Genomic DNA, 25,474 nt, shown 5'->3' with positions numbered 1-25,474 from the left:
TTCTCCTAATCATTCATGGACAACAACTTGTGTCTTCCTTGATGCCTTTCATTAAACAGAGCATATTATGAAGCAACTGAAGTTCTGTCCTAACTTTGTACACAACTAACAAGAGTTTAGCATTATAAACCTACAAAGAAATATGGCAACTATTTCAGTTAATTCTCCTTACATTGTTGAGGGCAATTACTTGCCCATCCTTAAAAAGATTAAAGAACCATTTAAAATATCACCCTTCTCCATATTATTTAAACTGGCAGAGAATGCTTCCTTACAATCTTTTAGAAAAAACCTTACGTAATAGCAACAAAATGAGTAATTAGAACCATATAAAACATTTGAAAGTTAATGTCCTACCACATGTTCTAGTTATATGCAAAAGATACCTGTAGTTAGAAAGCATCCGTTAACAAACTGATTAAAAATTCAATGGCCTGAGTGCATCGTGACACTTCAGAATTGAAGACATTGCTTAAGTTTCTGTAACTGTGAAGATGCATCATGTTATTTACACTGATTTTGCACTCAAAATACTTTCTGATGTTTAGACAGATACTTATACACATTGATGAGATTTCCCCACCCCCAAATCTTTTCTTCTCTAGACTAAACAGTCATAGCTCCCACAGCCTTTTTTCACCTCTGATGTTAGATTTACTAGATCCTCAATCATCTCAGTGGTCCTTTATGGTATTCTCATCCCATAGCTCCATGCATCTCTTGAACTGGAGAGTCCTAAACTAGATTTCAGGTGCAGTCTCACCAGTGTCGAGTGAACTGGAGGGATCATTTCCCTCAAGCTACTGACAACTCTCATCCTGCAGCAGCCCAGGATATAATTTACTTTCCTTGTCATAGGTCGCACTGCTATGTGGGACCTGTGACATGGAGTCATTTGTGGGTCATTTTTAACAAGAGTACGTATTGCCAGAAGTTCCAATTCCATACAAAAAGTTGCAGAAGTACCACTCAAAATGCCTAACAAGCATGGCTGAATCACATTCTGGCTGTTGCCTGGTCTTTCAAATTATCTATCGAATATTCTTGTGCAGGGAAAGTAGCAATGTATTCTCTGAACAACTGGATTTGCATTATTTTTAATGTCAGGTGAACTGGACAGATCCTAGAAGCAGAAGAAAGTCAACACTTGAGACACAGAGAGCAGACAGCAGGCAACCGTCACACAGCCAGAAACAGCAGAGACTAAATACAAAAAACAGCTTCAAGAGGCAGTTTTGTTGAGCCCTGATAAGACAAAACACACCTACAATAACAGCATGGCCTAAAAGTAATACATTTCCTTCCCAGGAAAGAATTGGTATTTGTAACTGGTAAAATATCAAGATATCTGAAGAGTCAGTGACAACAGATCAATAGCGCTCTTCACAGCTGCAGCGCTTTATGTGCACATGCAGACCTAAGCCTCACCTAGAAATTGAGCAATTGAATGCTGACTACCTACCAAGCAAACAACTTCAGAAATGGATTTACATCCACAAAACCAAACACTACATTGCTTGTTTAAGAGCAGTGAAAAATACAATACTTCAAAAATCTCTTTCAAGCTACTTCAAACCATTAAATCCAACAATTTGCTGTAGTTTTCGACACTAATGATTAACTAAAAGGAGCTCCTATAATCAAGGACAACAAAATTTTAAAAAATTGTTTGCTAATTCATATTGTATTTCTAGAGTGTGGTATCATATCCCACTTCCTCAGAGGTCTGTTCCATTCCACATTTACCTGTAGAGAATTTGCTTTTAGCCTTCTGGAAAAATGCAAATAGAAGTCTTGGTACTTTCCAAAACAGAACAATTTCTCTATTTTCTAATCCTCAATTCTGTGCAAAAGTTAACCTGCTTTATTCACCTATTTTATTTTTAAATAAGTAAAGGTGAAATGCTGATATAAGTCAAAACAGGTACTGTCTGTGGCTTTCATCTCTGCAGAGTTTTGCATCAGCATCATAGGCTAGCTAGGCTTAGTTCTATAGGCACTGCTTATGCTGCACAGCCACAGAAATAACCCTAGAAGATGACATTCCTCATTTCTCTGAAGAAAAAATGACATATCAGCTTTTTCCATTTTTCTGAGGAAAGCAGCTCACCAATTAAATTTTGGGTTTTTTTTGTTTGTTTGTTTGTTTTTGGGTTTTTGGTTTTTTTGTTTATTTTTTGGGTTTTTTTTTTTTTTTTTTCTACTACATCAGAGTACAAGAGCCAATCCCAAGGGAATACAGCTCCAGGTAAGCTTTAGGTAGGCAAAGTCCCTTTTGCTGCAACATAAGAACCCGCCCACATTACACATGTGATGAAAGTAGCAAATCAGTTTGTGTTGACTACAGCAAGTGAAATGGAAAAGTAAAGTGATCAGCTTTAATGAACAGAGGAAAGGCAGCAATATACTAAAGAACACTGCAATTGAATTATAAGATCTGCAAGTAACTGTACACAGACCCAAATGAACTGAATTAATGCTTCATTCATTGTCTTCATCACAGCTTCTCAATGTACTGATATTTTTAAGAATAAAGAATGATGAGGTACAAAGTACAATTTTTAAAAAATTGCATACATACACTAACTTACCTAACAAATTTAGGATGATATATCAATCTACAAGGTTACCACCTTAATGAAACAGTTTAGGGAGCCACAATGATTCAAACTTCATGGTTTAAATTCAAAATTGTAGCTTGAACACTTACCCAAACTTATTTACACTCAACTCCATTATCATAAGACAATTCAAAGAAAAGACAACAATTGAAGAGTTTTATACAATACCAACTGGTTAAAAAGTTACTACCAATTTGTAATTGGGGGGCACATAAGAGGTGCCCCCCAATTACAAATTAAGGTATTTTCAAATTGCCAAAGGACTTTTTTTTCCCCCCACATAAAATATTCGTTACTCCATTGTAATTCAAGATGTACTTTGACTTCATTTAGTAACTAGTAGGATTCTACTGGTTTTTCATATACTTAGATTCTTCTAGGATTTACAAGCAACTTAAGTATTGCAAGATAAAAAAAAGGATTAAAAAAAATACTACCCATTTTACCCCCAATATACAGAATCCAGTATATCCCTAATTTTTTTTTTTTTAGGTATAACGTAACTCAGAACCTCAACAAACTGTTTCTCAAACAAGCAAAACTACTTTACCATTGTATGCAAGCTACATCTACACTTAACCCAGAAGAATTACTGCAGCTCCTAGTGACAGGCCTGAACTAGCTTAAAAGCATCCAGCTTGGTAACAGGTCAACCACAGCTGAGAATCAGCCCAAATCGAGGTTTTATAGCTGCATCTCCTTCCCTGAACACTGTGCAACTTTTATAACAGCTTTGAACTAGGCAGATTGACAGTTTTACAGACAACCTGGGCATATTTAAGGAAACTTTAGTCACGTTTTGACAACAAATATGGTTTATCATCTCAGAATTTTTCTTTGAAAGTGATTGACAGCTCCCATGCTGTACCAAGATTCTTAAAGGCACAAGACTGAACTTGCACATGGGTTCCTGAAGTCTTTCAAGAGAGTTGCATGAGCTCTCCTTAATATAGAATATGTTTTAAAAGTCATCTTTAGCAGCACTGGTTTGAGCCAGCTCATTTCAGTGTGCACTGTGATGCATAAGAAAAGCTTATGCAATTATGGAACCTCTGGTGGAACTGTGGTGACAGTGACCTTCAACTCAAGGTGAGAACTAGTCAAATTGCTATTACTTTCAGCACAGAACAAAACATCCCAGTTCAGAAAATGAGTATTTAAGGATCACACTGCCCCTGTGCAATACTCAATAGAAGTGTTTTTTTCTCTTCCCCTCGCCTCCCCCAGTCATGAGGCACTAGGAAAAATATTTACCTAACAAAGTTTTAAACTTTCTTATTCAAAAAGCTTTGATTTTGAAGTAATTTAAAACTGGTGAAAGTGTGTTACTGTTTCTTTAGTGCTGAACCCTCAGTTATTAGAATAACTCAGAGTGCATTTGTTTCTCTTCAGCACAGAAATTCAGCTGAGCCTGGCTGTTACACAAATCACCCTTTCACATGATCTTCCTACTCACTCAAACTTCTTCCTTGTAAAAGGAAGCTTTTAGGAAACAAATTGCCTATTTCCAGCAGGTCCTTTACAAAAGCGTCATTTTCAATAAATAAGAAAAAACAAAGATATTACACACAGGTCTGTTCAAGAGCATTCTACACTAGCCAACAAAATGCTGAAACTTGCTGTGTTGTATTGCCCTCTTCAGGTCGACAGCGTATTTTCTAGATCCTTTCCTTGACAAAGTATTGCACTGCAACTTCTTTCATAACATTTTTTAGATCTGAAGTTTCAAGTAGCAGCTAACTTCACCAGTATTGCACCAATGCTTGAAGCATTTTCGGTTTAATATCCTATAAAAATTAACTTTACTTTTGCCCTTTATATCTCCCTAACTTCAATACTAATCTTGAGGATTATCAAACTATCAACCAGCATTTGAAAAGATGACTAAAAACCAACTTCAGTACTGATAAGAAAGTCTCATGACAAGAGGCTTAAAAAGCTGAACTGATTCAGCTTAGCAAAGAAAGCTGATACCAATCCATAAGTGAATACGGGAGATCAGAAAGTCACATGACTTTAAAGTGGGGTAAGGCAAAACAGAATCCAGAAACTGAAGTCAGAGAAATTCAGAGTTGAAACGCAATGGAGACTTTTCAACAACAACAACAAAAAATTTAATAATCTACTAGCATAAAAAGTAGATATATTATTACTTGAAAACTCTACAGGTAGACCCAGTATCTTTCCAAACAACTTCTCTTGATCTTTTTTTTTTAATAGTTGTCATAATATGGACCAAATCGTGCTGTTGATTTGCTTACTTGCAATGGGTTTTGCAATTGCTTATCTGAGCTCTGCCAATTAATGTGGAAATATGGATGAAACAGTCTTCACTTGCTTGGAAATGGCCATGTTGAGCTTCTGATTCACTTAGTGAGACAGATATTAATAATGTCTTTCACTCATGTTACAAAGGAAGAGAAACATCCTCACAATTTGTGACTGTACAGCTTAATCTCAACATCTTAAGGGACTTATGAAAATCTGTTCAAAGTTAAGGCCTACTATGTAACTATAAGCAATAAAATTAATAAGCTAAACAAAACCCTTAGAAAATGGAAGCAAAGGAAATGCTCATTCAGTACCAAATAAAGGAAAATACAACTGCAGGTCATCCTTTCTTGGGACAGCAACACAGAACAGCCAGCCTGCCTCAAGCAATTGAGACTCTAAAAAAACTCAGAAGAACTTGGCATGAAGAGTTTTCATCCACTTTCCTTCCAATACTTTTGTAATTTTAATCTCAAGAATGAAATACACTATACAGCTGTAAATCCCATACTTTCAGAGGGCGGACTCCGGAGAAAAAAGCATGATGAAGTGGGTGAGCATGACATGGGAAGAGAGCAAGAAACAAAAATGGGGAATGAGTAGAAATTAAATGCACAACAGCTGAGACTCTGAATGCTCCCACAGCAGGCAGCAGTTCATCAGAGGAGTCTTTATCAGCATGTAGAGACTCCTCTTCTGACTAATATGCCCTGTCACAGTGCCTGGAGCCAAAGACTGATGAAAACTTCCTGCCATCTATCAGCCAGTTTCTTCAATTAGACTGTGAAACATCAGCTGGTCTTATAAACACAGGGGGAAATTCCACAAGCCAAACTAGCTCTGGTACTGGACATGAAAAGCTTGACACTTCGAATTCAAAATATACTCAAAACTCTTGAATTCAAAAATATACTCAAATATTTTCTTTCTTGCCATTAAAGAACAAGGGCAAAAAGCACTCAATTCTTCAGTACTATCAGATAAAAAGGCAAAAAAGCTTTTGTGCACTTGTCAGTTGAAGACAAAGCAGCTTACACCTCTAAAGAGACGAAGTGGGGAACTTCTTTTTTTGATACATCCAATTAAAAGTATCACAAAAATATAATACTATTTTTAAACTGTCTCTGGTAGAAGAAGTTTCCACCTATGGCAAAGGTTTATCTGGTTCAAGTTCCATATGACACAGCTAACAGAATATGACAGACAGCTGGCAATAAAATCGCCAAGATACCTTCGCTAACTTTTAAAATTGCAAATGAGTTGATCCTTAGTGATTCTCAACCTTTTTTTACATTATCTACTGTAGATTTCAGGATTCAGATCCAATCTTAGCTGCTATACTTAAAAGAAGAGGTGCTGGACAAGGGTTTTTAAAATTACCTGTGGTTAGTTTAGTTCTGACTTACCCAAGTATGATGTTCATATTTTGCCATTTCTTTCTCCCACACACTCCATCAGATTTGGTCACCACACGAGGTATGATTCATATTATTCTTTAGAAATGTATTTTAGTAGATAAACTTTACAACTGAAAGAGTTTTTGAGTTTTTAAAATAATGAATTCTTCAGTGAAAAAGACCTATCAAATTACTTTATTGAATGCATTTTTTTCTGCAGCAACTTTGCCAATTCACATTTAATTGCAGCTAAGACTGTTTTTTCTTACTTGGCATCATAATCTAGTACAATTTTTTGAAGGGAAACAAATTCATCCACCTCCTACTGCCAAAAAGAATAAAGTTCCCTTCACAGAATTTCCTTCTAATAATTTGGCATAATAGAAAGCATGGAGAATACAAGAAGGAACTCTTCCCATTGAAGGCAATGCCTCATCATTTCCTGCCATCCACTTGTGTATCCTTAAGTACCTACAAGAACATTGTGTTAAGACACACAGGGAATAAATATCCACTGGAACATAAACTCAGGTTAAATCAGGTGTTTATGTAGAGATATACAAGCAACCAATTAGAATGTCAAGAGGTCTCCTGCTAGCACTAATGGAAATTAAATGCATTTGGGGTAGGGGCTAAATATATCTGAAGAACACTTTAGAATCAGTTATTTTTCCATATGCAAGTTTGTCACTAACTCCTTGTTTGGAATTAAATTATAATCTCACCCTTTCTAAGGCTTTCTGAAAATTCTTTTAAACACATAGAGCAGTAATCAGTACACACACTAACAAACCAAATTAAAAAGCTAGAGACATCTGCACCCACATTTTTAAAAAGACTGGAAATATTTAGAAATGCTAAGAACAGCATTACTGAAAATAATACCAACCTTCTCAAAGGTTGTCTCATCTTTATTTATGTTTGACCTTCAATTCTTAGTTAGATATTTTGGGTTTAAACTATAGCAAGTAAGGGTTCCCAATTGAAAAGGTAATGGGGATCAAGATAAGTACTACTGGTTCAAGTGATAAATGTTATTGATTTAATTATTTTTAAAAAGCTTTATTAGTTTGAAATCATGTGGTTTCATAGAACTCTCCCCTCATGCCCTAAAGATCTGCAACCTATTCAGACAGCAAAACCTCTTTTTTGCAAACCCATTTATGTGATTTCTATGAAAAGACTTTTAGAAAACCTCACACCTTTCAGAGAACAAGCAAATAACTTAGTCACCAACCAAACAAATGCTGTAAGTACTACTTTTCCTGACACATACTTTTTGATTCTTATACAAACCTTGCCATCTGCTGTGATCTCTGTCAAAATAACTGACTTCCGTTCTCCATCTAAGGTTTCATTATGACAGTAAATGTCTTACATCTAACATTAAAAGCTACTCCAGTCCCACTGCAAGACTGTATAGGCTTCTAAGGTCATTACAACCTCTTAGAGAATAGTATCAGAATATTCAGTACTATGAATAAAGGATTTTCTTTTCATAGCTATTGGTGCAAAACTTAAATATAAATAGATTAAAACATTCCAACAGAGCACAACTGTTTAATTTACAGAGAGGCTACATGAATTTTTGCATAAGCTTTTAACCATACATAATTCCAAACTTCATTGTGACCTTAATGCTATAAAAACAAAGGAGATGTCCTTAGGATAAGAAAAAATTGTAAAGATTCCAAGGAATATGTCTCCAAACAAAATGCTGAGAAAAATAAAGTGCTTCTGTTTCAAAACAGGAAGAAAACCCCACATTCAAAGCTAGTTTTGGGATGTAAGAATACAACTAGAAGACAAAAGTAAGAACTAGATGCAAGACCTATGCCCTTACCTCCACCTTAAAATGTCTACAAGAAAAAAAGCCCATACAGTAGTTGGGGGAAAAGTGTTGCTCCTAGAGTGTTTGGCTAGAACTTTCACAGAGCATCTTGCATCTAAAGCATTCTTCATAACTAGTAGCCATTTTAAAAAAAAGAACTAGGTTGTTGGACTGTTTTTTTTAAAAAAGAACAGACAAACATCATCTACACCAGCTGTAGCACATTCTCAAGTATTACACACTTGCAACATAATAAATGTTAATTACCTATTAGAATAAGTACAGTCTATTTTGTCTGCTAATTCATATAACTCAAGGGTCCAGCAAAAATGAGCATGCAAAGTGCTAGAAAAGGAAACATAACTCTGAAAACAGATTACAATATATGACACCTCAGTAGAAGAGTTTGATTTTATTTTATTGTCTCCTACCTGATAAATTCTAAATGGGATGTATCGAAATCCATTATCTTCTGGAGGATACTCCATGAGTTTTCGATTTATTGCCCAAAACTGCTCAAATTTATCTGTGAAGGTAAAATTAGACTTTGTCAATATCAATAACATTTTTTTTCAGCCTAAAGAGGTAAATGAGACACAACTGGAACATCATGCAAGCTTCTCTTACAGAAGTTTAACATGAATGAATCAATTTTCCCCACATTTCTCTTCCCTATTTAGCCTGAAGCCAAAGGCCATCTGCATTCTCCTATGAAAATAGCGATGTGGTGATTTACTGAACTGAAAGAGAAAGCAACTTTAATTCATATCTTATCTCCCACTGTTGAGGAAATACTGGGCTATAAATTATGGATTTGATTACCTCAATTAACAGTGCCTGTTCCTCCACTCCCTGATGTTACTGGTCCATACTGTCTCACAGTCTGCTAAAAACATCTAATTGCTCTTAGCTATAACTGAACAATGGGTGTAAAACATAAAGAAACTAAAGCAAGAGAAATACTTCTTGATCTGTTTACATTTGGATATGTAGATCTTAAAATAATCTGCATGATATGATCAAAAAATATACTGCCAGATTCATGACACAACCTGAAAATAAAAGTTTATGCTTGTTATAGAAATTTTTGTTATTATCCAAGTAAGTAGGGTAAATAGCCTGCACACCATTTCATGCTGTTCATACACTACAGGAACTGAATAGTTTATTACATTTAAAATGTACTAAAAACAGCATAGGTTTAAGAGTAATAAAGGCTTTTATACTTGCAAATCAATTATTCAAATGAAGCAAATAACTAGCACCAGAAGTGATAGAAAGAAATACAAAGAGCTAAGATGAATAAAGCTGGTGCTAGCCTTACTGAAGAAGGCAGCTTTAGAAGGGGAAGAGCAAGGGATCAAATTCCTCATAGGTCCTAACTCTCCCAAGACACCAAATACAGAGGATATCTCCACAGAAAGAACACACAGTCTCCAATTTTCTCTCCTCGGTACAATGTTCAGCCAAGTCTCAAGAAGCTGGGCTCTTACAGAATATACCCATTACAAAATTCAGCCCCAATGAAAAAAGGTAAAATTCAGAAACGTATTCATAGGAAAAAGGTTCTTCCTGCTTCCAAAAGTGCTGATTACACTTAAAGCAATTGCAGAAAATGAGTTTGAGATTTGCTTCACTCCAGCATACAGCACAGATGCCTGTCAGTCCACTGAAAGGCACAGATTAGTATATACTGCAGGGTTTATAATACATTGCTTTTCCTGACTGAACGCAACACAAGGCAGGAATTTCCAAGAAACTGGGAACAAACTCCTGCCAGGTATGCTGTAGCAGGATTTCCTGATACTTATCTGAGAAAGTACTTCCACACCCTTGCTTCCTGATTAGCAGCAAGTGCCTCTTGACAGGCACTTACCTGAGCCACAGTCAGCCCCACCAGGAAGGCACCTGCCCAGCATGAGGAGCTACCTGGATGTCAGGTGTCACCCCATCATTCACTGGGCTGGGAGTGACAGTGACAGCCCTGGAGCCCTGGAGACTGTAATCAAACAATCCCACATTTGGGAAGCCCAGGCTACCAAGCCAGAGGTTTAGTCTGAAAATGTCCAGCACAAAGACGACTGCCTCCTCCTCAGGAACTCTTTCAGAGGGAAGGTGAAGATTTAGAAAGGTGAAGATTTAGCATGCTTCCTTTTTGCTTGCAGGCAGCACTCAGAATGACTTGTAGCTTTCACTACAGATGTGTGAACAGGCATTCCACAGCAGGCACTGATAGATTTATACTTCAATTACCACTTCACTTCAAAAACTCACTTGAGAAAACTGTTATGGTGATACACAAAACAAAACAATTCAGACCTACTTAAGCTAGTGAGCTTGGGCAGACTTAAGTAAGGTATCTTATATTTGGAGACATCCAGGGTTTATAATACATTGCTTTTCCTGACTGAACGCAACACAAGGCAGGAATTTCCAAGAAACAATTCAGACCTACTTAAGCTAGTGAGCTTTGGCAGACTTAAAGAAGCAATCTTATATTTGAAGACATCCTACTTGAACAGAAATAAAACAAACATTAACTTGATTTACTTGTTTAATGCTCATATTACTGTAATTAGGAACGTTGGATGAACTGTTCTTAAAATTCACCAGAAATGAGCATCACATCTTACGGATCAGGAGAAAAAGAAATTATGAACAACTAAAAGACTTATGTCAGAAAATTAGGCATATTAACCCTTGTGGCATGCAAATACGGCAAACAAGGAAGGCTCTGGATGACAAAAAGAAGTTAAAACAGTAGTAATGTGCAGTTAACTCAGTTCTGTTCTTCATTCCAGCTTCTTCACCTCCCATAAAACATGCCAGAAACCAGGTAATATTATTTAAGGCAGTTAAAATAAAAAATCTATACCCCTCAGGTTATTCTCTGAACACCCAGGCAGTGCTTAAGACAATCTATTGTTCAAAGTTCTAATAGTTTCTGTGGCTTCCAAATATAACAGCCATAAATCTGCAACAGCTGAATTATGAATTTGTTGCATTTTGTAATCAAGCGTGTTCTGTCAATCCACCTGATATCCCAGGAATTTTAGCTAGACATAATGGAGTCAGATATCTTAAGATCTCCACTGTGTACAGCACTGTCTGAAGACCTCTAAACAAATTCCTCCTCACAACCTTATACTGCTGTTCTTCAAACATCTTTCCAGGCATACAGTATTTTCACCACAGGAAACAGAGTTGGGTATAAGAAAACTAAGATAAATTTTTAAAGCAATCAGGAGGGAAAAAAAGCTATCCAGTTTGCATATTGATATATATGACCTGGCAAGAGCCTTTATTAGTAGAGCATTGGCTGAGTGCCAGAATCCTAAAGCTCCAGAAGTACAACATCCAAAAGTGACTGCTTTTCACAGAATCCTTGAGACTAAAAATTTAAATAAACAAACAAAACCACTGAAGAATATCCACCCCAATCTCCTTAAAAACCTAAGTGAAATGATTCTTCCTTCTCTCATTTTTATGTATCAGTACCCCCTATTTTTGTAAAGTCTCAAGGAAGCTATTAGTGCTACACTGAGCTGGAAGAGCTAATTAGTTTATTGGCTAGACAGGACAAAGTCAGAAGGTACTGGCTGGAAATTTAACAATCAAAACAAAACTGAGTTTTCATCAAGCCAGTAAACAAGGAAGAGTTCTCTACCTATTAGCAAAAGCACTTTACACACTTGTCTCCCTCCCTCGTAAAAAGCTTATGCAGTCTGCATGACATCTAAACCACCGTAACAGTCAAATCTGATTCCTTTTGTTTTTCACAGCTTGCTTGAAGTTTCTGTAGAGTTTCTGTATTAGCAAAAAAAGTACTTGCAAAAGGCAGATGTTCCCATCTGAATAACAATATTTAAAGTAATGACAATAAGATTGAATAGAAGTGAGATTAGTGACAGTATAAAAGTTAGATATGACTCCACTAATCATATTTCTCAAACAAGAGAAGATGATTCTACATAAATGTGCATAAAATTAAATATAAAAGCTTCTCTATGTATTAAAATACAAAGATCAGAAAGTTAATGACCAAATAATTGAGAAATATATCAGCCAAGTTGCTAATATTTATAACTATTTATTGCTTAGAAAAGCAGTCACTGAATGCCCAAAAGACAGACATCAGCCTTCAGTACTACAGAGATGCACAGAATCTATGAGTTGGCAAAACTACAAAGAATTAATGCGACCCATGACAATAATCTCAGTACACAAATTAATTCAGCAATAAAGCAAACTCAAACATAAATTTACAAATACAGTATGCCACATTGTGCATGTAGGGTTCAGAAACCAATCAGTAAAATTATTCATGTCTTTAAAGTACCCATTAAAATTGCTGAAAAAACTACTGACACAGAGAAACACTAGGAATTGTTGTTTCCTTCATTAAACCAGACTGGAGATCTGGACACTGGAATATTTCACTGTCTGCTCTGGGGTGCCCTGACCCCCAGGAGAGCACTGACTTTGACCCTCATTCATGGAGAAAGATTCCTAGACTTCAAGATGGACTAGAATCCACAAAAGTATGCAATAGATTAGAGAGAGTAGTGTAGGTGTATCATTTGGTGAGAAATTTCGGTTTTGGGATTTTTAGTATGTTGTGGATGAAAGGAAGATGGAGGGCATCTTCTTCCTTCTTCAAGGGTTAGGGTGGAACTCTGTAATTGGGCAGAAAAGTCTGCACTGTGGGCTCTTTGGGATCAGTTATTGGGTTAAAAGGGAAAATAATCTAGGTGTCAGCTGTTAATTGGATAGTTTGGTTTTAAAAGACCTTGCAACAAGAGATTGTTGGCCATTTTGTGCTTTGCTAATGAAAAGCTGCTGAACTTAACAGTGACGAGACTGTTTTACTGATAAGAAATAATAAACATCTGAGTCTGAACATGAACTTCTGTCTCAAGTGCCTTCAATCCAGACAGAGAAACCCATAGAGATCCTTTAGCAGTCATTGAAATTAATCCAAATTTATACCTTGTTATGTTAAAAAGTTCTTGGTAATGCCATCATACTTTGTTGTTAATAGACAGCAATTGCTGTCTAAACTCTTACTGCTGAGCAGTGTTAACTAAGTATTAGTCCCAGCTAAGGGCTAAAAGGTTGGGCTCCCTTTTGCCCCTGAGTCTCTAAGCCTGAAATGGTCCTCAGGCAACCAGAAAAATTAGTTTCACTCATATTAGCCTCTTACAGTCATTTTCTGAAACTCAAGTGCTGTCACGCTTCAAACAACTTGAAATTTCACGTGGATCTTGAAGTTAGACATGTCCCCTTCACCGACATGAGGCTACAACAGGATGGATCACTGAGAGAGTAAAGGGCACTGCTCAAGTGCTCACCATCAATACGTGCATTTCACTACAGCATAGCTTTAAATCTGCGTACACAAACCATCTGGGCAATTACCACAGAATGGAAAAATACACCTAAAAATACCTTGCAATAAAAAGCCCTGGTAAAAGCATACAGACAGTTAAAATGAAGTTCCCACTGCAGTGGAGTAGGCAAAAGAACTAAAAAACTCCACCCTAATCTTTAACTTTATCAACAAAAATATCATAATAGTAAGGAACTATTTTGTTTCTGTAATTGATAATGATGCAACTATCAGAGATTATCAGATTCTAGAACTGGACATATTTCAAGAAGGCTGTTGAGAGGGTTTAGAAAACAGAAAGAACTAATACAAAAATGAGTTGAAAGACTTGAAGTTCAGAAAGGAAATACTAATTCATGGCTCTTGTATTTCAGCATCTTTTTAGAAAGTCAAAGAAGTGAACAAACTGGTGTAGCCCTCAGAGTAGCACATATACACAATTTTGTCTGGACTATTCGCAGTTTCTTCTTAAAGACATTTATTGCAATAAATTAAACTGAAAGCTTGAAATTTAATCATATCTGTAGTTCTATGCAGGCAATACCAACTTGCAGCCTGCATGCAACTATGTTCAATACTAAAGTTTATAAAACACAAAACTTGTCCATTCTTAGTGGTTCACCACTGTCTAACAGCCATATGAACCATGGAATACTTGTGGAGAGCACTAAGAGACTACAGACTGATGTACAGGAATGACAGAAAAACTTTAGTTCAGACGTGCCTTTGGATGTCAAGCTTTGGAATAACAGCTCCTCACCCGGTCCCAAAAGAGCTGCCTACACAAAGTTAAATGAGTTTGCTCAAGACCTTGCCCAGTGAAGTTTGAGTCTCTGTGGGTTTCCACTCAACCACTTTCACTCCCCAGCACACCCCACCCTCCCTTCCCCATGTACCATCAGACTTCCTGCTGCTGTAACTAGGAACTGTTTCTTGTTTGGTAATTGCCCAGCTCCACTGACAAGTGGAGACAAGAGTGAGAGGAGTCTGACTCCATCTGCTCAACGGGCCTTCCTTTCAGGTAAAGCTGGTATTAAATCAACCTTCAGCTTCCTCCTCATCTTCAGGCTAAACAAGGCAGTTGCCCCACTCTATAATACAGCATATGCTCCACCCCTTAAGAATTTTACCAGTAGTCTGCTGGATTCTTTTCTGTTTGCCCACATTCATTTTGTCTTGGGGTCCAAGAGGACATGACATTCCCAGTACAGCTTTACAACTGCTGAGCCAAGCGGGGGGCACAACAGCTTGAGTAGCTCCCAGGTTAATCTTTATTTTGGCAACACCACACAACTGGCTTTCAACTCAGTTTCTTGATCACTGTTACCCACTTCCAGAAAGCTACTTCCTAGTCAGCTCTTAGACTGCCACGGGCTTTTTGCAGTCTCTTGTGTGCCAGCTCCGGGAGGCTCCAGCGCATCATGACCCCTCCGAATGGCAGATCTGCCCTCCAACCCCTTCTGCCCTCCAAGCCCCAACTTTCCCCTTCACTCACTAACAAACTCACTAAGGGTTAATCTGTCACATATATATAATCAAACTAGGGTAGGGTACAGAGAGTTGCAGATGAAAGTCGAGGATACAAAGTGTATTCCTTTAATGTAAAAGCAAGCATATTTTCTACTGACTCATGTTTTAACAAGCATTGCTTTTAACTGCTGCAGCCAAAAAGAAGTCTTCTCAAAATTTAGTATAAATACTACTTCCACATTGTTTCCAGGAAGACTAAGACTCTGCACGCATACATAATTCTGCTCACTAGTATTTCTAACCAATTTTATAAAAACTTAAGTTCTTGAGTGGTATGCTTCAAGCACGAAGGAGTTTTTGTTGATGAAATAAATATTTTGAACACTTTAAAACTAATTTCTGTGCTATTCAGAATAGCTGATTACTATAATTTCCCAGCTATATAAAGACTTGTCTCTAAATCACTTAGTTCACCTAAATTCATCATTCATGTTCTTGTTTTATAAAAACACCAATAATTACAACTATCAAGGACTTCAGGAAAACTTTGGTACATATCTGACTCTCAATGACTACTACAGTTAGTGACAGCTTTTTTGAGAGCATAGCTTGAAATACTGTTATGACATTATTTATTATTTATATTATTTATTCTTCTCTTACATTTTACACATTGTCACAGTTAAAATATTCTTGCTATTAAATACCTAGTTTACCTGGGCATTTGAAAGACCATGGTATATAATACAAATCCACCACGAAAAGGGAATAGAAGTTTACTTAACTTTTCAGGCTACCTTCATATATGAGTCATTATCAGATATAGACAGACAGGACCTTAGAACACTTTTGACTTAATGTAGCAGAAGCCACAGAAATATGTGAAAATATTCTTCATGTCACAGATAGCACAGTAACAACATTCAACGTAAGAGGACATTTTGAAGACTGTACAAGAAAGCAGCACGTCATTCTTCAGGTTACCTATCAGATCAAAAAGGCATTTTCCCCATTTTCTTATAGTATACACAAGGGAGCCATACCTTACCAACATTCTTTTCACTTACTAAACATACTCACAAACCAGAAGTTTCACTTTAAGTACTTGACAGTTTCCTTACCACCACCTCCCTTCATTTCTAGGTCACCAGTTTACCTGGAAAAGGTTTAGGCAAAGAGAGTCATTAAGATGGACTACTTCCTTTCCTTCATTCAAATAACAAAATGCATAGATCCTACAAAATTTAAGCTTTCTCTTTAGCAAAAACCAGGTGATCTCAGAAGCCCTGACACTTAAACTAAAAGGAAAGCTCTGATGACAGACAAGTTGTAGTGGTTTTGGTTCGCCAATTTAAGATTTCCCCAACATTGAGGTTTTTCCAAACAATGCGCTGATGAGTGTGGTGGGTTCAGTGCTGGCCAATCACCCAGGAACTCACTTCTGCTGTGAGATAGGATCAGGAGAAAGGCAAAGCCATTTTTGAAACACATACCCCACAGTCTGTATAGGAATTAGAAGCAGGGCTTGTTACAGACTTTCCTGAGAAAGTCAAAGGGAAAAGGACTCCTGACAATTTTATCCATCCACTAGCTCTCTGCCCCATGTCTAGGATAGCCTTGGAATTTTGATTTCTTCATTTCTAATTATGCTCTCTCTATAAATATGAAAACAGACCAGCATAACACCATGTAACTTTCGAACCCACTTTGCTTTCCCTGTACTATGTTTTTCCTAAAAAAAAGTTTTTAAGAAAAGTTAAGGAACCTTTATATTAATGCATATTAATAAATTCAGACATTTACCAGGATAAAGTAACTTAGAAGCATTTCAAATTGCAAAACAAGAAACCCTCAGCAACTAAAAGAAGTTAAATTTAAAAGTGAAGTCTATTTTTTAGAGACAGTTTACTCTAAATTTTAGTTAGATCGTACAGATTTTTCAGGAAATGGCTTATTTTGTGAGGGAGGGGAGGAAGAAAAGCAGAAGGCAGCAAAAAGAGACCTCGAAGTTTGCTCCTTCAGAGTGTAATGGTTTTCATTACACACATGGCTAACACAAGAGGATGAAAATGCTAGAAACACTATCTCATCTCTAGGCAACCTCTCCTTGCAGAGACTTCAGTAGGATTGTGAATGCTGTGTTACCTTTTGTTTTCCCTCCTTCTCTGCCTTCGTATAGCTCTTGCCCTCCTTTGAGACCCACTGGCTCTCACTGGCCTCAGACAGAGAGACCTGCTCTGCCCTCCTGCTTAAGAGCAGAGAAGAGAAAGCCAAGGGGGAAATGCAGGCTGCCAACAATTCCCCACCTTTGTGCCACAGCAAAGGGCAGCTATTCAAGTAGACACCAGGCCAGCACAGAGGACAAACAAAGCCAGAAGCAGCTTCAGGGGGATGGCAGTTTAGACTCACAATACTTCACCCATATGAGTGGAGCATTGGCATTCTGCTCATTTGTGCAGAAAGGGTAACAATCCCATAAACACTGCAGAACTAACAGTGAGGTCTAGGTCACAATCCATTACCAGAGAAACCACAACTAACTAAACCCCAAACAAAACCTGTTGCTATGGAAAAAAACCCAAAAACACCCCCAGGAAGGCCTGTTCTGATGAAGCTGATTCATTCTGCAGGTCCAGCCTGCCTGAAACCAAACCCTGCTCAACACCAAACCAGCACTGGGCTGACTTTGTGCAGGGCTATGTGAACCAGTCTAAATCACATTCCCTCAGTTCCATGGTATCAGCAACACTGATGTTTGGTGTGTGCCAAGCTAGCTTAACTCCAGAATAAGCAGGTACTGATGCTAGTTATAAAGCAGCTTGATGCACTTTGGGACATTTTTAACTAAGGAAGCCCAGAAAGGTAATGATTGAGTTTTTAAAGTCACTTTTAACCAGCATACTAATTTTCTAAGTTTAATTTAATTATTTAATCTTTTTTCACAGTTAGTCAAACCTCCATAGATTCAACATAGAAAGAACTCCCCATTTGGGAGCAATACAGGGAAGCAGTAAACAAGGTAGCTTTGTGATTTAAAATCTGGTAGCTTTTTTATTCATTCTCCTGATAAACTCCAGAAGATTTTCTAAACAAGTTTCAAATGATGAGTTGAGATCACAAAAATTTGTTCAGCTACTAAAGCATGCTCACCATGGGGTAAAGGACAGCATTGCTTCCACCAGTTCTCTATGAGGAGGAGAAACATGCCCATCAAACCTGAGTGGGTCAAGTTTATGCAGCACAAGAAAGGCTGTAGGACACTCCCTTTTTTGCAGTTTGAACATTTCTAAACAGAAATTGTAACTGAGAACAAACACAACTTCTGGCTCTCAAAAACCCAAGAACAGTTTAGATAAGTTTTGGAACGAAATACAAGACAACACAGGCCTGATTCTGTCAGTAAGGCAAGAAAGAGATCAGATGCATTAAAAGATAAAATATTGTATATTCTGAATGCTTGCAGGATTTTTCTTCTCTACTAAGAACAATTCAATATGACCAGTTAACTTCTGCTAAGCCCTACAGCATGAATGAGCATTACATTCTTTTTCCATAATATTTTCAGTTAAAAAAATGACTTCATTATATTTTATAATATAAAAGAAACTTTAAAATAGTTACAAGTTCTTACTGTTTATTTCTCCCACTAATGTATCAGAAATACCAAGCCTATTCTTCATTGGTTATAAATGATGCCTGTGAAAATTTCAGGGTACGGTCGCTTCTGTTAGTCCACAACTGATAAAAAGCAGATGTGCTGAATCTAAATTCCCTCATTTATCAGAGCCATTATATACTGGAGTTACAGACATTAATTCTTTGAACCATGCAAAAAATACAACTCTCCCCCTGGTAACAGTTGGGATTTCATTGGTTTGATCCTGATTCATCAGTAGGCCCATACAGTCTTAAGAGTTTCAAAGCTGAAATCCTTTATTTTCCCACACAAAAGGCAAGAAGAAAAAAACCCACCCACTTGAAAATCCCTTTCATGCATGATAAAAATGGCCATAACTCTATTAAAGCAAAAACAGTAGTAACATTTTCCATGAATTCTGACCAAAGAATTTGAACAATTCATACAAAAGAACAAAGGTCAGTATAGCTGCATAGTCTGCTTTTATCACTTCCCTACCACAGACAGACATCCATGGCTGGTCAAAACTGTACCTGTCCCAAAGAAGAGTTCCACCTCAGAAATATCTGGTTTATGAACCAAAAATTGGCTGTGAAGAGCAAGAAAAACCACAGCACAAAATAGAAGAATATGTTTTCTTTCCTGATTTGGTATCAGATTAACATAAAACCAGAAATGGTGGGAGGAGGGATGTAAAGGTTGATATGAATAACCACCAGCTGTTACCAGCATAAGATTTTCCCACAAATTCACTATTACAGCTCTTCTGTGCTGCATCTCACAGCAACTGCTAAGCTGCATGTGTTACCTGTTCAAGTACTGCTTCTCAGCACAAACTTTTATACCAAATTACTTGATAGTTATATTTCTCCAAGCAAAACTGGAGAGGTTTTTTTTTCCAAAATGTAAATTCAGGACATGTCTTCTAAGTAATGCTATCACTCATTAAACAAATAACACTTCCTGTAATTAAGAACTGAAGAAAATTGTTTGAAGTTGCACAGTAAAAACAATCTGCAGATGTACCTTTACTTACAAAGCAGTTATCACAAATGCTACTTTCTTTTCTTTTTTGTGGTCATTTATTCTGTTTCACAAAGTGGTTTAAAATTCTTACATCTCAAACGAAAGCCTATAAAAACATATTGAAAGATACAACATGTTTAAAAAGAGTTTTCTTGGTTTCACAAGCTTTTCTTGTTTCTCTCTTATGAAGAGTTGAGAAATTAAAATTAGCATTTGAAAGATTGCCTAAACTTCTCATTCAGGTGTCAGATTCCACAGGTGCAATTTCTCATTAAGTACAGCAAAACCTTGAAATCAACTTTGCTAGGCAACCTCTATTCTTAACATTATAGAGCAAAACAGAAAAATTCTCCTTTGCCTACAACTGAAGATATTCTTAGACAAATAATCAACTAAAAGATAAAGCCTAAGATGAGCATGAAAAAAACCATGCTGTTTATTTGTCCTCTTACCTTAAATATCGAGAGTGTCAAGATTCTGTAACTTCTGGTTAAAGGAACTTTAACTTGCACTGTTGCATTTTGGAGGTATGCATGGGCTTCCTCAAGATCTTACTACTCAAATGGCAAATTAAGATAATGCCTAAATTTCTAACTCTATTCCAATTAAATAAAAAAATAGAAAGCAGAGTTTCTAATAAACATTCATCTTCAAAATTAGCACTAGAGTACCTTTACTATGAAAGGCAGTACCACTAAACTACAATGAAAAAAAAAAAAAAAAGCCACGCACCCACTAAACATACACATTAAACCAAAACTAACTTGCAACCTTCTGCTCTAAACCAAAAGCGTGGTTCAAGTCTTGTTGCATTCTAAGGTTCTTCTTTTTCATTTAATTTTTCTTACACATATACAGGAAGACATTAATTCTAACTGTTCAGAATTTTGTCTCTCAACACAGAATAAACATCTTCATGCTTGTAGTAAAATGCTTTCATAAAATAAATTTGCTAGGGATAATATAAATGACAGCTTGAGAAAAATGCAGTGAAAGCAGCATGATCACCCATTCTAGAGAGCAGTTTCTGAAATACTTACAAAAGCCTTTTAAATTACAAGCTCTACAAACCTTAATACAGAAGACACTACCAACAAAAGTTTTATTTTGCACTGTAATATTGATTCATACCATTTGTGCAAATAAGAACACTAATTAAAGATCTTGCTCTGCATTATTTTGCTGACTTTTCCAAGTCAATACTTATTTTTGCAGAAGTCCTTGTGAAAGCCATAAAGCAATTAAAAAAAAAGTGGCAGAAAGAAAAGTAAAATTATGAAATCTACCTGGACAACTTTTTTAAAAGTTTCCTTGTATTGCTACCAGTGACAACCCATAAGTGCTAACTAGAGCAGACAATCTCTTATGCATGGTCCAAGATAGCTAATACTGAATACTTACACCCCAGGTGTCTCCCAAATAAAGACCATCATTTGCACAAAAGTACATTAGACAACATTTATCTATTTTGATTTGCTGCTAGTTTTGATTTGTTAAAACAGTCACGACCCAATCTAATTCCTTGAATAACTCCAGGCGCACTTGAATTATCACAAAAAATATTATTTGAATTTAAAAAAAACTACAAACCACCAAAACCATCAATGCTTTTCATGACACTAGACAAAAATTCTGCAGAACAATGACATTTTATATCTCATGCAATAAGTGAAATTTGAAGAAATTATTTCTTAGGTTGTTCAACCTGAATATAATTAATACTTGATATGTTGTATTTACCATTCTGTAATCCCATCCACAATTGCTTATGATCCTTTTTTTGCATTTCATTGATGACTTGACTTTTGTGCTTTAAAGCATCTGCTTCTTTTATACAAGCCATAAAATGAGCTTCAATCACATCCTTAGAATGGCAGTGTAGAAGATCCTTTTCTGGAAAATTCTACAAAGATAAATGATAGATCAAGAAAGATAAATGCATCATATACTTTGTATGATGAAGACTAAATGATAATTTTAAATAGGCATACATTTATGCAAAAGAAGCACACTGGAATCTTCTACTTACAGAAGAATGTAACAATCATCCTCTCACTCTGCTGACAAGAAACAGGTTGCAGTGAAAATGTTTCAGGAAAAATAAAAGCTCAACAACTTTCTGTAAAACCAGAATTTTAACATGTTTTCAAGCAATATTCAATCTCAGACATTAAATAAAAGAAAATTGTGAGAAGTGACAAGTACCTAATACAAAATGGCTCTCTATGATATTTTATCAACCATTTTTATGCAGTTCTTTGAAAACCAAGCAGTATCACCCATATATAAGAACTGCAGCATATCAGCCACTTACAAACATTTTTCCTTAGAGACACTGGAAATCTTCGTCATTTCCAGCTCCAACTAATCCACATGACTACTGCTAGCTTGTGTGACTTGATTTTATACCCCTTTTGCTTGGTTACACTGGCACACAGCATTCAGCATTGCAGATGCACAACTACCACTCCTCAGGTAATTCTTAACCCTTCAATAAACGACAACTACCTCTCCTAATGAATTTATTAAGGAGTTATGGCAGTATATCTCATTCAGGTACAAAAAAGACTTCTTTGGACATTAACTGGTCAGAAGTCCAGCATTGTAGAGGTTTTGGGTTTTCTTCCTTCAGGTTTTCTTTTATCCACACTTACTATCACTTACGATTTTATAATAACACAAGCATTCACTTCCACAAATCCACTACCTTTAGTTTTCAGAAGTTTTAAACCCCACCTTTATTCCGTTCTAATTAACTTTATTTTCACAGTTGCTTATGACCATACTGAATGGAGCAAACCTCAGAGCCAAACCAGAGTGGCTGCATCATCAGTACTCCCCTTCCTAACAAGGGCTTGCCACATGTTTATGCCTGAATTCTCATGCTATTCCACCAGAGGCCCTTTCCTCTTAACCCATTACAAACTGGCACTTTAAAAAGCTTTTGTGAGGGACTGTCAAAACCATTTTGGAAATACAAGTACATATAATGGGATATCTTTCAAAGGCTTTTACAACACAGTCAACATGTCAAAGTAGGAGCAACCTAATGCCAGAAAAACCCCTACCTTCACTCCCCCACATAACCTCAAGAAAAACACTGAAGACTGCCTCAAAATACAGAAACCCAAAATATCAAAAAGGGAGGTGGGGATTGCCTTACCTGAAATAAATTCTGACGTAAAACAGTGATAGCTCCCTCCTCATTAGGTTATTGAGAAGAGCTGGAAACTAAATAATGGAATTTCATATAGCATTTCCTCCTTATGACAGTGAGACCACAAACTCTAGAAACTGTGGATCAAAAGGATGAGTATTTTCCAAATACAGGGGCATAAAGAAAAGATTGTCGGTATCTTTTCCACTAAAGTTTATATGGTTTGAGTTGAACTGGCAAAAGGAAGTGCTGTTGTTAGGCCTGGTGTATGTTAAGCTGACTAGAAAGCTAAGGGCAGAGGTAAACCTAGTTTCTTACATGAGAATGGCCAAGTATAAAGCCATTAAAGAAGATAGAACAATAAGGAAAGCTCTTCTGGGGCAGACCTTGCTCCTGTTCTATCCTACAAAGCAGAGTGTCTCAGCATAATTGGGCCCAAGATTACTAGGAAAACATTACTGGGACTGTTACTTGCCAATTGACATCTGCACAGGCCTGTAAAATACTTTCAGAAGTTCAATTTACTTGCTCAAATAAAAATGTAAAGTCTCGTAACCAATCCAGAAGAAACAAATAGACAGAAATAGCATACTTAAAGATCAAAAAAGTTTTTTTACACACAAGAATTCAAAGAGAGACACTGGCATCCCTCAAAACAAAGGAAAAAACAGTGGTACATACCTAATGCGAAATAATATAAGAACCTAGAAACTGACTTTCCTAGTTAAAAAGTGATGTTTTAGCTAAGTTTATGAAAACAACAGTTTTGTTACAACAACTGTTTCACTACACATGTGTAAATATTGAACTGCAGGGTCATTTTTTGGACATTCTTCTCTTTCTACAGGTAGACATCTTCCTGCTCACATTTTTCCAATGAATTTCAAATTGCAGCTAATGTCACTCCCTGAGGATGAGTTCCAGACATCGTACACAGTGCAGTCTGCAGAACAGCAAGAATCTATTTAAAATTGGTCAAAGCTAGTTAGGCTAGTGTAAGGAATCTAGACACAGTAGTAGAACTAGGTGTGGCAAGATTAATTTTCCCAGCTTCTAAGGAGTAACACTGCGAAAGACTGGGAAACACTCCTGGACCTCAGTGCTGTATATGCTTTTCTTTAGTAGGAAAACACTGACACATTTCTATGAAGTACGGTGAGTAGAAGCTGAAAAACCTAAACATGAAAGTGACAACTTAGAAAAAACACTGCACACCTGCAAGAAGTATATGAAACAGTTTCACCTACTTGAGACTGTCAACAGAAAACATGGCATCCCAGCTGATTTATCCATCAGGGTACAAAACAGTAAGTTTTATATTTAAATGTAGGTCATGTGTGCTTGTATTTTTCTTTTAAATTCTACTTGCCTTCTTTCTACCTCAAGAAATACTGATCCATGATAAATAACTTTATTCAGTTCCCTGAAGAAAGGGACAATTGTGAACTAGTTGCCACTCACGGCTATACAACTAGGAGATTTGCAAAAAGTATTAACAGATTACATAGGTAGCTTTAATTCAGGTAGTCTCATTGGTGGTGCCTTATTCCCTCCATGTCCTCCATCTTTGGAAGAACAGTTACTAAAGGTTGGTTCTGATTTTCTTAGAAAGCTCAAGGAGATCTGGTTTTTGTTTTCATAAACCAGTAGACCCTTGCAGTATGAACCAGTCACAAAGAAAGAGGTATTGTCTGTACAGACAAGAGCACTAAATGACCTCTCACAAAAAAACTGTACCAAAAACATCACTGGCAATTTCAACAGTCTGGTTTCATAACTCCATTCCACCCATATTTATCTCTCAGTTCTAGTTCACAAAACATCTGTTTATCCTGTGACAGTCTACTTGCATTAAACTACATTTACAGAAAATAGGGCATTAAAAACCATAAGGAATGTATCCAGTTGCAGGGGGTGCATCTATGTATTTGTGTTTAGTTACCACCAGTGGTCTTTTCTTTAAGTAGACTGATTTCAAAAAAACCCCATTTATACTTCTGGCTTATACAATATCTCCTAGCAGTTCCACAATTTATCCATGTGCTACATGGAAAAGTACTTTCCATTCCACCCGACCCAATCTTCACCTAAAAAACCACAAAGATGATGACTGTCACACAAGGACAGATGCTGCCTCTCCTCCTGTACATCAGGTCATGGGTGGAAAGGCAGGCACCAGCAGACAATGGCTTCAGCAGAACCTCAGCATTTCCCCTGGCACACACAATTTCCTCTCCTCCAGCAGGGCTGCCATCTTATCTACTGCCCAAAATCTGGAGAGGTGATTACCACACTGAGAACTGAATAATGTTAAACAGGCCACAGGGTAAGGTGAGATGATTTTAACAGGAAGGAGAAGAATTTCCCTCCTTCCTGTAAAGCCACACCTGGATAACAAAAGCAACATCCCAGGCTACAGCCTCTCATAATTCTCAGACCCCAGTACGCTGTTCAGCCCCATCCTTCTGCAACTATTTAATGCAACTGTTTTTCAACTTTACAAGATACAATGCATGCAATTTTATTGCATACCAGAAGTACAAATTAACAAACTGATTCTTCAATGCAAAAACTAACCATGTTTATGATTTGGTCTGCATACCTAACACAGGAGGACACTTACAAACATCTATCAACTTGAAAACTTCTTCTGAACAGAAATAAGCATTTTCCAT

At 36.8% G+C, this 25,474-nt stretch overlaps 1 protein-coding gene across 3 annotated transcripts in view; it reads right to left on the bottom strand.

Moving 5' to 3' along the window:
• ATG5 (autophagy related 5) overlaps window positions 1-25,474 on the bottom strand; it is a 77,933-nt gene that overhangs the window by 37,823 nt on the left and 14,636 nt on the right. For all 3 annotated transcript variants that reach the window (XM_030235723.2, XM_050972040.1, XM_030235725.2), the window contains 2 exons: window positions 21,383-21,545; window positions 8,552-8,646 (listed from right to left, as the gene is read on the bottom strand). In XM_030235723.2, the coding sequence (XP_030091583.1) occupies window positions 8,552-8,646; window positions 21,383-21,545 (258 nt within the window). The remainder of the gene's footprint in view (window positions 1-8,551; window positions 8,647-21,382; window positions 21,546-25,474) is intronic.

The sequence above is a fragment of the Serinus canaria genome, chromosome 3 (genome assembly GCF_022539315.1).
Source record: "Serinus canaria isolate serCan28SL12 chromosome 3, serCan2020, whole genome shotgun sequence".
NCBI classification, from domain to species: domain Eukaryota; kingdom Metazoa; phylum Chordata; class Aves; order Passeriformes; family Fringillidae; genus Serinus; species Serinus canaria.
Note: the sequence above shows the minus strand (reverse complement) of the source record. Positions and strands in the feature narration are given on the sequence as shown.